At 42.2% G+C, this 12,403-nt stretch overlaps 2 protein-coding genes across 2 annotated transcripts; both read right to left on the bottom strand.

Moving 5' to 3' along the window:
- Positions 1 to 21: 21 nt before the first annotated feature.
- LOC123256716 (heat shock transcription factor, Y-linked-like) lies at positions 22 to 633 on the bottom strand. The gene has a single exon (XM_044685285.1). It carries the CDS (start codon positions 631 to 633, stop codon positions 22 to 24), a length of 612 nt encoding a protein of 203 aa, XP_044541220.1.
- Positions 634 to 4,067: 3,434 nt separating this feature from the next.
- Positions 4,068 to 10,940, bottom strand: LOC123256717 (transmembrane protein 185A; the record flags this gene model as incomplete). Its single annotated transcript, XM_044685286.1, has 4 exons — positions 4,068 to 5,858; positions 7,611 to 7,734; positions 8,505 to 8,681; positions 10,857 to 10,940. Coding segments are annotated over 4 exons (630 nt in total), but the record flags the coding sequence as incomplete, so codon positions are not given.
- Between the last annotated feature and the right edge of the window lie 1,463 nt (positions 10,941 to 12,403).

Below are 12,403 nucleotides of genomic sequence, written 5' to 3' on the forward strand. Positions count from 1 at the left end.
TTAGTATCCTGATTCGGGCCGTTATCTACTGATGAACATAAAGTTCCTCTGGCCATGGGAAGGCCACGGGGGGCCGCTCGGACAGTGGACAGTTACCTTGCTTGACGGGCCGGCTTCTTTCTCTTCCACCAAAAAATCATCGAGGGAGGCAGATCTTTCCAAGTCGTGCCGCAGTTTGCTGAAGCCATAGAGATTAAGCTGGCGGATGAAACTCTTCATGCAATCAGTTTCAAATATCCTACAAGGCCCTTTCTTGTCTAAAATCTCTTCTCTAAACTGCTTCTCATCAATTATTATGCAACTTCCGTCTTCATTCCACCAAACTGACTTAAATCTGTCACTTTCCACTATTTTCCAAAGCTTTCTAGGAAAGGTGAGGGAGAAAAACTCATTTTCTTCCACCGCCACACTTTCATTTGGTAATGGGAAATAGGATCTTTTTGCTAAAGGAACGCCAATCAAAGCCCGAAAAGCATTTTCTTCCACCAGAGCCCTCAGTTCATCATCCATATTTGGTATCTCACCTTGTTCCTGAGGTACAAAAGAAACAGTCGCATTATTAGGGGACTCTGCGTCTACGGGTCCACCTCGAGGAGGAGAAGCGTCTGGAGGCTCGGAATTACTAGACTCCATTACAAATTGTTCAGTCTTCTCTGTGTGTCTCAGCTATAGCCATTATACGTGCTCAGTCTTGGTGCTTTTAAGCAAGTAAGCTTAGGGTGAAAATGCAGGAGTTTACAGGCAAGCTTCAGGGCCCGCCTAGGCCATCACAATGCTTGCCCTGCTTGCACGGCTGTGACATCAGAGGGTGATTTTGGTTTCCTAGCAAGCACCACAATCATGATGAGGCTAAATGAATGACTGAGAAGAGGCCTCCTCGCAGCCACCTGTCAGCCCTGAACATGCCATTCCCGACGTGCTCGTCCGGCCTGAGAAAAAACGGAAGTTTTCGCAGGAGCGTAATTTCGTGTAATGAATGGAGAGCGTTCTGATGGCTAGTAAGTGGAGCAGGGCAGCTCTTATCTCCAGGGCTGGCTCCGCGTCAACCGGACAAGCACGGGAGGGAGGGAAGCTCACTGACCTTTTGCCTTCTCGCCGAGCTCGAGATATACAAAGCGCCTCGGTCCCTAAAGCTAGGCGTCTTTACATTGCTCAACAGAAGGGATTTCATGTGACATCACAGGATAATTTTGGTTTCCTCCCAAGCACCGTAATAACGATTAGGCTAAATAAGTTACAGAGACGAGCACGGCCACCTGTCAGCGCTGCAAATGCCATTCAGAATGTGCCCGTCAGGGCCCGGGAGAAACGGAAGTTTTGACATCAGCACAAATTCGTAGAATTAGTGGATTGAGTTCTAAGGGCCCCAGAGCTGGCACGGAGAGTTGATAGAGTCTCTAGAGCGGGCTCCGAGTCCATCAGGCTCCACACAGCAGGGAAGCTCACTTACCCCTCTCTGCCTCCTCACTGACCTAGCTAGAGAAGCCAAGCTGCTTCCTTCCTCGAGCTGGTAGCCTTTACGTTACTCATGCTAGCAAATACTTCGCAAAATGACTCAAGTTCTTATACTGGGCACCCACATCTTTAAAGAGAAAAAAAAAACAGACCCCAACCAATATTCCGCCGCCCCACCCCATCCCCCATATCCCCTCTGCAGAGTGGCCCACTAATAGCCGCATGCAGTAAAGGTCAGACAAAAGTCACGGGACCATAGATGTACAGCTGGAAGGGAGCTTAGGTGCCATCTAGTCCAACTGTCTCCCTTTATAGATGAGGAAACCTGAGGCCCAGAGACAGAGTGACTCGCCTAAGGTCACAAAGATAAGTGGGAGAGCTAGAATTTGGACCAAGGGCCTCTGAATCCAAATCGGGCACACTTACCGTTGCCATTCTCTTCCTTAGCTTGCTGAAAGCCACACAGGGCCGGGCCACGGGATCTAAACAAAAGGGCACGGAAGAAGAAATCAAGGAGAGCGTTCGGGATCCCAGGTTCCATCCAAAGTGATAGAAAAGTGCCTGCCCACACTGGATTTTTATATGACTAGGATCGGTGAAATTTTTTTTTCCCAGCATTCAACACAAATTCTCTAAACTAGTCAAAGAGTAACATATCTTGGTTTCTGCCCCAGGATATGAAAATTCTAATCATTTTTATGTGGGGTGTACCAGAAAGAATAAGCAACAATAATCAGCATAGGCTGCAAAAGGGCCCCCCGTTAGAAAACTTGTTGCAATAGGACCCAAACAACTTGCTACTCATTCTGCATGGAAGACTGGATGTTCTCAAAGAAAGTAACAGCTCTCATCCCCCTCACCTGCCCAAATTAAAGAAACAGAACAGCTAAATCCTAGAGATTATTGCCTTTTGACTTTCCTACAAAGGGAAGGCAAAAGCCTCCAAAAGCAACCCTCTCATTTTACAGCTGAGCAAATCCAGGGCCAGAGAGGTGGTCACACAACTAGGACGTGTCTCAGTCCAGATGTGAACTCAGGGCTCCAGGAAACTTCTTTTCTCTCCCAGGACCCACTCAGGCCCTTCGCTGAAGGGCCTTCAGTGGGGGGGGGGGGGCTATTTTTTCTCAACTTCCCAGAGAAAATCTATTTTTGTTCTAGTTAACTTGATGGAAATGCCTAGTTCTCTGGAAGGGTGAAAACCAGTGAATTCTTACTACATTCATGTCAAGGACTTTAACGTTTCCTGGCCCAGACAGACTCCGACCCACCTATATCTTGTAATCTTAGAGTTAGTTGGGACTGGGGGAATGTAAGTGATTTGGACACGGTCATGGTGTTTCAGAGGCAGCACTGAAACGGAAGTCTTACTGGTTTCAAGGCCAGCCCCCTAACCGGGACACCAGATTGCTTCTAAGAAGAGAACTCTCACTTCATGAATTTCTTTCTGGGGTGTTCAGAACAGCTGGAATGAGCCAAAGTGGAGTCCTTTTATTCACCGTGACTTGCTGTTGGGTGAGGTCCCTTTAAAAGTATGATGCCTGTCTGGGCGACCACAGCACTTGGGCAAGTCAAGTGATACTCCACGGTCAGAAACCGAAATAACAAATGGCTTTGGATGTTTTAAGACAGTTCTGCACTTTTCTCTTATTGCAGGGCATGAGAAGTATTCTCAGATGTCCCGAAATCTGAAAGGTTGCTAGAGGAGCTCCCAAGTTCTTTGGCACCAGGTCAAAGTGCACCACACCTCATTGAGCCCGGAGCCTCACAGCAGGTAGGGGCCCTCTGGGCTGGATGCCCTGTAGTGAACCTCAGGACATCTCAAGACCCCTTCTTTCCCTTTTGGGAGAGGTTAAAGGGACGATTTCCGCTTACCTAACATTACATATAATAACTTAAGGTTTACAAAGCATATGTTCTCTTATTTGACCTGTGGGATCCTCAAAGCTGTGAGGTCGTTGCTTTTATTCCCATTTTACAGATGAGCAAACTGAGGCTTGGCAAGGTTTCAAGTGACTTGACTCAACTAATGTCTGAGGCAAAATCTGAACCCAGATCTGCTTGACTTTGAAGCCAGCAGGCTCTGCTGTCTCATCACTCCGTCACTATCTCAAATAAGGAGCCTAAAAGTGCCTCTTCAAAACTTCCAGATTGTCCTTAATTTTCCCCCTCTGGGATTAGACAGAGCAAGGGGAAATTAAAGGAAAAAAGCTTGCATCACCAGCTGATGGAAGACTTCAGTGAAGAAAGGACTTAAACCAAGCCACCCTACTAATGGTTTCACATCAGGATCCTCACCAACATGCCGTGCAGGTGCAGGATGAGGGAGACGTGCCCCCTTCCCTGCTTGCCTTCCAGCTTCTGAGAGGGACTGCCTCAGGTCTGACGGACTGGGAGGGAAGGGCAGTTCTTTGAGGCCAGCTCAGGGAAGATGTTGCCTTGGAGGAGCTCAGTCATAACTCCTCAGATGATAGCTTCACCCCAGTGGGGGGGCACCGCCTACCCCCCCCTCCATTCTCTAGTACTGAATCAGGATTAATTACTATGGCAACGACACAGGAGAGAGGTAACATGAATGTATTTCGCCAGGGTCACACAAAACAAGTTACACAATGTGCACATGAAAAATGAACCAGTTTATTGAACTGCTATGTAGAGGGGAAAAATAGTGACTTTTAGCTCAAGTTTTTACACACAAAACTGGAAAAACTTCACTCCCTCCCCCCACCCCCCACCCGAACATATCTGCTCCTAGGCCAGTGCAAAGGTTTTAGTTATTTACAGAATTTACATTAGACAGAATTCAGACAATTAAAAAAAGTTGCCTATGCTGTGGAATCGAACACCTTCTGATCGATCCTGAGGAAGAGTATCAACGGTTCTTTTCATTTGTGGCCAAAAGACTGTTAAGCTGGACGAATCTGACTTCTTACCTTCTTAGCACTGGGATAATACTAACAAATTACTTTTGAATTAATTCACAAAAGCTTCTGAATTGGCATAGCATTGCGTATAGCCACCAAGTCACTGCAGATCTTCAAACAAACACAGTTCTGATATGGGCTTCCTCCCCTCACCCCCACCTTAGTTAAGTCTTAGTATTCAAACTCTAATTAATGCTTCCTATTATGGGGAAACTGGGATCCCAAGCCTTTTAGAATTGGCCATGCCATTTCTTTCTAATTTTCAGTATTCTGAGATTAGATCTGCTGTCCATGTGGTGCCTGAAAGTGGTAAAGAACAGAACTGTAGAGTCTGGTATTGCATCAGCAAGACAGGAATGCCAGATTCGAACAAAAGCTAAAACTGCCTAACTCTGGTTACTGATGTGATATATCGAGCTTTGAAATTGTCTTCACCGACTTATTAGTATAGACCTAAATATACAAAAACTTGAATTTCAAATCAACACTATTTTCAGTCTCTGATGGTCATGCTGATTACTACTTTGATAAGTTCCCATACCCGACAGACACACATTAATTAATATTTCTAAAACACTTGAAAGGACTTCTTCCATATAGAACATATATCTTCATATATAGGCTTTTAAAATACTTTAACATAATATAATTATACTGTACAGAACTAGAATTTCAACAGAATATATTACACGTTGCTAAAACGTTCATATAAATACTATACAGGCATGGAGTTACTCCATTAGAAAGATCCACCAGTTAGACCATTAAAGATGGCTATGAGCATGCCCAAAGAAAATCTTAACAAGAACAACACTAAAAAGAATGCATATTCTATGAAACAAGGAGTGGAATAGAGAACTATTTAGGCTGGTTGTAGATTATGTTTTGCCAATGAGACTAGTCCTACTTTTGAAAGGCATGGTAGCATTTAAAAAACAGCTTGGCAAATTCCCAATTACTCAATCTGATATCATTTCAACTTGCTGATAGAAACTCTGAAAAGGTTGGTCTTGAAAGCTTTCTCACACACAAGACATATATTAAAATAACTGTCAATATCTATATATTACATACTGATGATTCACTAGTGGCTGTGATATTTATTCAAAGCATGAGATGAAGAGATTTGATTTTACTTCCAGTTCCAGTTTATAATGTAGGCAAAGTAATGTAGAAGAAGAAATATTTTGTGTATTTTCTATGCCACATACTGTCCATACGAGTCTTGAATTTCCACCTAATCTGGCATATCTATATTTAATTTTGGAGGTGGAAGGACATATTTTCCAGGGCTCTGTGTAATGACTACTCTAGTCTTCTTCCGAAACATAGGAGCAATTTTTGGAGGTTCTGGGACTGGTGTTTCTTCGGTTTCTTCAGTGTCTTCATGATGTAGATCATATGAAATATTTCCATATTCCCTTAAAAAAGGGAAAATTTCAAGGAGAAACTGACAGAAATCTTTACGAATTCCAAACCACCCTGGAAAAGAAGAGTTCAAGTTTAAAAAAAATTGTTTTAGGTCGAGTAAAATTCATTTTTTTAACAAGTTTATGGTGATGCAGTCTACTTCTGTACTGCCTCATGGGGCCAATAAAAAATGCATCATTTCATTTTTAGATTTTCCAATGGGAAATTTGAAAAATGATCACAAGGATAAATGAAGGATTCATGTAGCCTCACATTTGTAACGATTTCTTCTTTCTACAAGTTCTACAAGCTCTTTATTCCTCCAAAGTGAGGATAAGATGTGTTGCAAACAAACTGAAGGGTTTCTATTAGAAACTAACTCTGTAATGAATTTCTTTTACTTTTTCAACCAACACAGTTGTGGCCCAACAGGCACCACCCTCAGAGAAAGCCACACCCAGAGTTCAGTCTTCCCACCAAATTAAGCAGAAACACCTAGCAAAGTGCCTGAGATGGAGAGTATGCAATTTGCTCCTCTGAGGGTTCCATCATATGTCAAATTCCCAAGTCACACAAGCATTTCTATAACGTGTTTTATTTCAGAACCTGCTAATTACCTGACCGTACAAAGCACTTAAATAACCAAGAAAGAAGGCAAAAACTCTTCCTTTCAATCAGGGACTCGGCCTTTCTGGTCATGTGAGACTTTTTGGGAAGTCTGTTAAAGCCTATAAGACCCCTTCTTAGAATCTTGCTTTAAATGCATAAAACACATAGAATGACAGAGTAACTAATCACACTGAAACGGAGTCATCAAAACATTTAGAATAAAACAAGTTCATGGACCCCAAGTTAAGAACTTCTGTCATATATAAACAACTTTAACCCTGTAAAACAAAGGTCCAGAGTTACTCTTAGGAGGCTCTGGAAACTGAGGAAGGGTGATTGCCTTGTTTTTCTTATTTCAGATGGGTTTCAAAAAAATAAAAATAAAACCCTTTGCAAGCTAAGAAAAGTCAGCTCAGCCTTGGCCCCTAGGTGGCTCTAGGACACTACCTGAATCTGGCCTGGGCAGTTGGGCTTGCTGGAGTATGGGTACTGTACACCCCGTATCATCCTGGAGATCTCAGCCATGTGCAGTTCCCAGAACTCCATGCAAAAAAGGAAGCTTAACTTTTTAAAGTTTCTTAAAGGAAAACAAATGTTGACTTAACAGAAATGCCAATTCCTAACCACCAATGAAAACTTGCCTTCTCCTTTTTATGTGAAATCCTCTGTTTCTTTTTCCTCACAAGGGTTCAGTCCTTTTAAATGGAGAAAGAGGTAAGATCTGTGAATTAATTGGTAGAGGAAACTTCCAGAAGAGGCTATTTCCTCTACCAAAATATGTTGGTACCTTCTATGCAACTTGCAATCTTACTGCAGTTAACTAGATCAGTGGTGTCAAACTGAAACGGACTTGGGGGCAGCTGATCCATATATAAGGATCCCTGCAAGCCACATGTTAGTGTAGTTGCAAAATGTAATGTTACCTGGGTTTTACGGTATTTTTATCTTGTTAAATATTTCTGAATGTCATTTGAATCTGGCTCCCTACACTTGGTATGTTTGACCCCTCTGGCCTAGAACATCAAGTGCTTAAGTGACTTGCCAGCATGTGTTAAGAGTGGGTCTTGAACCCAAGTCTTCTTGGCTTTAAACCGGATTCTCTCTCCACTCTGTCGTAATGCCTCTGCCCTTTTTGAACAGCCCAGCTAAAGTCGTCATAGGAAATAGCCAAATTAAACTGAAAACCCTTAAGTATTTTCCAAGATATTGACTTACAGTGATTGCCTCCTTTCTGTCCAAATGTTGTTGCCATTAAAGTTATTAATGAAAGCCAAAGTGGGACAAATATAGGGACACATGAGAATGCATTATGGCCATCCAGTTTATGAACTAGCAGAATCTAAAAGAAAAAGTTTTCAACATAATCTGTTCAGAAACATTTTTTAAAAAGGCAGATTAAGCAATGTCAAGTCTAGCATTATTAACAATAGGTGGGGGGGAGGGGGCAATTAGAACCCAGTCTACCTTTTAAGAAAAACCCACCTTTTTTATTTGTCTATCTCTTGGCTGCCTACACAAAGCCAAAAATACTATTTATTTGTCTGAATTACTTTTGTATTTCAAGAATCTGTGACTTCATCAATGCACATGCTCATTTAGTCGACTGAGGCAGATCCCAGGTCTCCATCACTTAGCATGCTGCCATGAGCTGCTACTTATCACCTGTTGGCCAATCGTCTGATGGGGCTCTAGGAACTCAGAGAGGTTGGTCCTTGTGTATGAGATGTACAATCTGGAAGTGGGTCGGTACTTAAATCCTTTCCAGATCAGTAGAAGCTCCCAGAGCTTCTGCTCCACTAACCTAGCCTCTAAGACTACAGGATCACCCTCCATACCACAGTTAGACATGAGAGAAGGACTTCAGGGGAGGCTGTCAAAATTTACGTTTTGAATGCTAGCATTTTCCACAAAAACATATCCTTTTTGTTCTCGTGAGTACACGACGCCTTTGCCATAAGGCAAGAAAAAAGAACGATGCTTTCCAATTTTTATTGGCTGACGTCAGAAACAAAACATCTGACTTTCAACAAACAAACACTGGAACATAGCTGCCGTGAGGAGTTTCTTCACAAGTATAAAGCCACCATATTTTCATCTAGGTGTGATTACCTCAAATGTAAGCAGTGGTACAACAATTGTCATCCAGCTGATTGCCATCGTTATATGTGTCCTCCTTTGTTCTGCAATAACATCCATAGAGCGTAAGAACAAGACGGACCAAACAATGTAATATAGCACCACCAGGCACAAGAAGGACATCAAAATCCACAGTGGAACACAAACAACCTGGAGAAAAAAGAAGAAAATATCTCTTTATTGGTTAGCACTTTACTGATGACGGGGCTTGGTAAAAGCTCGCATCAGCAGGGTTAAAAGAATAAGACTTACACTCCTATCGCATATTTTACTTGTTCGTGAGGTTCTCACAAACATCACTAGTAAAACCTTGTAAAGTAGATAGATAGGTCCCTGAGCACGAAGAATTCGATTTCGTCCTGATTTAATTTGGACATGCTCTCTTACAAGCAACATCCCTATAGGCCTTGTGTTCATCAGCCTTCCTTCCTATGTGAAACTGTTCTTTGGAACCTCTTGCCTGTTGCACTGGTTCTCATTCTGGAGTCTGCAAACTTTACAAAATATTTTGAGAGGGAGCAACTGGGTGCTCAGTGGATTGAGAGCCAAACCTGAAGATGGGAGGTCCGGGATTCAAATGTGGCCCCAGACACTTCCTAGCTGTGTGACCCTGGGCAAGTCACTTAAAACCCATTGCCTAGCTTTTACCATTCTTCTGCCTTGGAACCGACGCACGGTTTTGATTATAAGATGGAAGGTAAGAGGTTATAGAAAACAATTTTTTTTGATACTTGTATTTTAATATAATTGGTTCCTCTGTAATCCTAATGTATACTATAATGTACACTTATGTGTTGAAAAACATTACTGGGTCCATGGTACTAAAAAAGTTAAGAACTCCTCTGCTTTAAACTAACTTTCTGAGAAAACAGTGGAATGAACGTATTGCCCCTTATCATGAATTCAGGATAAAGTGAGTCTGTCTTGAGACTGTGCTAAAAGTACCTTGATAACAAATGGCTTTGTTAATGACTAACCCAGTCCATGGTATGAAGACCAAGTAGCACAGCAGGGTGCCAGCATGGGGTTAGCATTTACCCTCACTGGCTTGCCTACTATTCTTGAGAGTTAATGCTGGTGCATAGTTTTGGCACTGTTTTCTCCAGGTACTTTGTTTATGGATGTCCTGTAGTCATGTAATTTACTGATTCTTTTCTTGTGGAAATTTTTAATAGATATGACAAATATTTTTCCCTATTATTTACCCATTCCTACGTTAACAGATACAGAACTGGAAGGGACCTCAGAAGTCATCTTGTCCACTCTGCCCCTCCTTGTTTTACATATGAGGAAACTGAGATCCATGGAAGTTAAGTGATTTGCCCAAGATCACATAAGCAGTAATCAACCAATCAATCAACACAATTTTTACTGGATTACTTGCTAAACAAGGGTCAAAAACATGGCCCCTGACCCCAGGAAATTTACATACTAATGGGCAAGTCAACACAGAAATGCCTAGATGTATATCAGCTATACGTAGAGAGTAGCAGGAAGAGAAAGTGACCAGGATTGGGATCTGAGCTCTCCTCTGACTCTAGGTCAGTGCTTTTCCTGTTGCACCACACTACCTAATCACACTGAGGAATGTTGTACAGTTCTGCTTCCCATGGTGAGGCTTGAAAACCTACACATCCACTTCTAAGTGAAACATCAGGTAACTCCCTTTCCCTCTCTTAGTGTTGAGATTAGATGATGTTTAAGGCCCCTTTTGGCTCTAATCAGTCTATGATCACAGGATGAAGAATAAAATGAAAATGAGATCCTTCACACAATTAATTCTGAATCACTAATCATTTATTCTCTTTGGAGTAAGATGAGAAATTATATGTTGTCAGTTGGTCTCCTAACCCTAATGTTGCTTTCCCACAAAGAGCACTTAGAAGTGGGCACCAGATATAAAGCAGTGCTCCCTAACAGCTTCCGACAAGAATCAATACCAAATAATTTATTTGCTTCTTTTTAAAACCCTTACCTTCTGTCTCAGTATCGACTCTAAGAGAGAAGAGCAGCAAAGGCTAGGCAATGGGGGTTAAGTGACTTACCCAGGGTCATACAGCTAGGAAGTTTCTAAGGTCATATTTGAAGCCAGGTCCTTCTGACTCCAGGCCTGGCTCTCTATCCACTGTACTACCTAGTTGCCCCAACACCAAAGAATTTAAATGGAGCCTGTGAAGCTTACCTTTACTCATGAATAGTTGCGACTCATTTTCCCTCACTTGCTTCCTTCTCTTTGACTAAGTGAACAGGGAATTTTAAGTCAACTTTATTCACGAACTGAGGCAAGTTTAAAAAGCAGTTACAAAAAAGAGACAGGGTACATACTAGCCAGGGCCAATGGATGATCTTGTCCAGTCTTAAGGCAATGAATATAAATTGAAGAATGTTGACGGAACACAGGATCTCTAACTAAGAATGGAGAAGAAAAATATTATTTAACAACAAAGCTGGAGAACACTGCTCTTTCTAAGTTAGTATACTACCAAGTCAATAATGCAAACTGTAATGATGTATTATTTAAAGGGGGTCAGCCCAACAGTTAGGTCCTGACTATCAATATTAACAGAGAGCAATGAGAGATGGCAACAAGATGGGGATAATGGACACTTACTCACTCAGTCACTGCCATTCTCCTCATCACCCAGGATGAAAGCAAGGCAGGCAGCACAGAAGTGCTGCACTGCAATAACTCTGTCGGACACAGTTCTAGCCTGCAAGTTTCCTCCACTGCTTAGAATGTCTTACTTTGTCCTTTATTCCCGGGGCTGGGGGCTATCTACTGCGTGAATATACTATGCCATTTAATCCTGTTGAAGGAGGGGAACAAATTGAGAGAGTACAATTTCAGTAGATGAGTGGGCAGAGAGTTCTCTGACATAAAATAGACAGGAGGAGATCCCAAGACTTAGGCCATGAAGATATCCTGTCTGGAAAATCCAAGTCACAGCAATTATCAATCTTCTTTTCTGGGTGTCCCTGGACATGAAGTTACAATGAATAAAACTTAGGTTTTGGAAATTTCATGACTGCACATATGACAGGGCTATGGGACAAAAGTGCACATATATAACTATAAGTCTGTGTGTAGGCCCCAGGATAAGGTGAGGAAGTTAGTCATTATAGTGACTCTCTGTGACTCCATTTGGAGTTTTCTGGCAAAGACAGTAGAATGATTTGCCATTTTCTTCTCCGGCTCATTTTCCAGATGAGGAAACTGAGGCCAACAGGGTGAAGGGCCTTGCTCTGAGTCACATGGCTAGTTAGTGTCTGAGGCTGGATTTAAACCCAGGAAAATCAGCCTTCCCTGACTTCAGGTTCAGTATTTTCTCCACTCATTAGGTGTAGCCCACCTAGCTGTTCTACTCACTAGAGTACATTTTTCCAAATTCTGCTCTAATTCTCCTTTTCTTAAAAGAGAAACAATGAAAGTGGTGTAGTAGCTACCTTCAAAAACATGCAAGTTAAGAGAAAGCTGTAGGTAGGTTACAAAACAAAGTATAGGGGCAACTCAAGAGCTCCATGCCTAATGTTCAGAGACCTGGAGAAAGGTTTTCAGAGGCGCAGTGTGTACATTTGCAATGGAGAATTGAAGGGGTGATATGCACAAGAAATGTGCAAGAGGAGGAGTGGATGGGCTGTGCTCTCTGACACAGGAGTACCCAAATTGATGAGATTACATGTCTAGAAAGATTTGTTTATCCAGGCTTTTTAAGTCAGCCATCTGGCAATCAACCCCAAGAACTTCTAGTATAGTTTGCATTCTGAAAAGGTTAACATAATGAAAGAAGAAGGATGATATCATGGCTGGAGGGCCAACAGTCAAGGTAGGAAGCCTTAAGTAACCCCTTAGTGCTTTAGGCAACTCTGAATAG

The sequence above is a fragment of the Gracilinanus agilis genome, unplaced genomic scaffold, assembly GCF_016433145.1.
Source record: "Gracilinanus agilis isolate LMUSP501 unplaced genomic scaffold, AgileGrace unplaced_scaffold9446, whole genome shotgun sequence".
Classification (NCBI taxonomy): Eukaryota; Metazoa; Chordata; class Mammalia; order Didelphimorphia; family Didelphidae; genus Gracilinanus; species Gracilinanus agilis.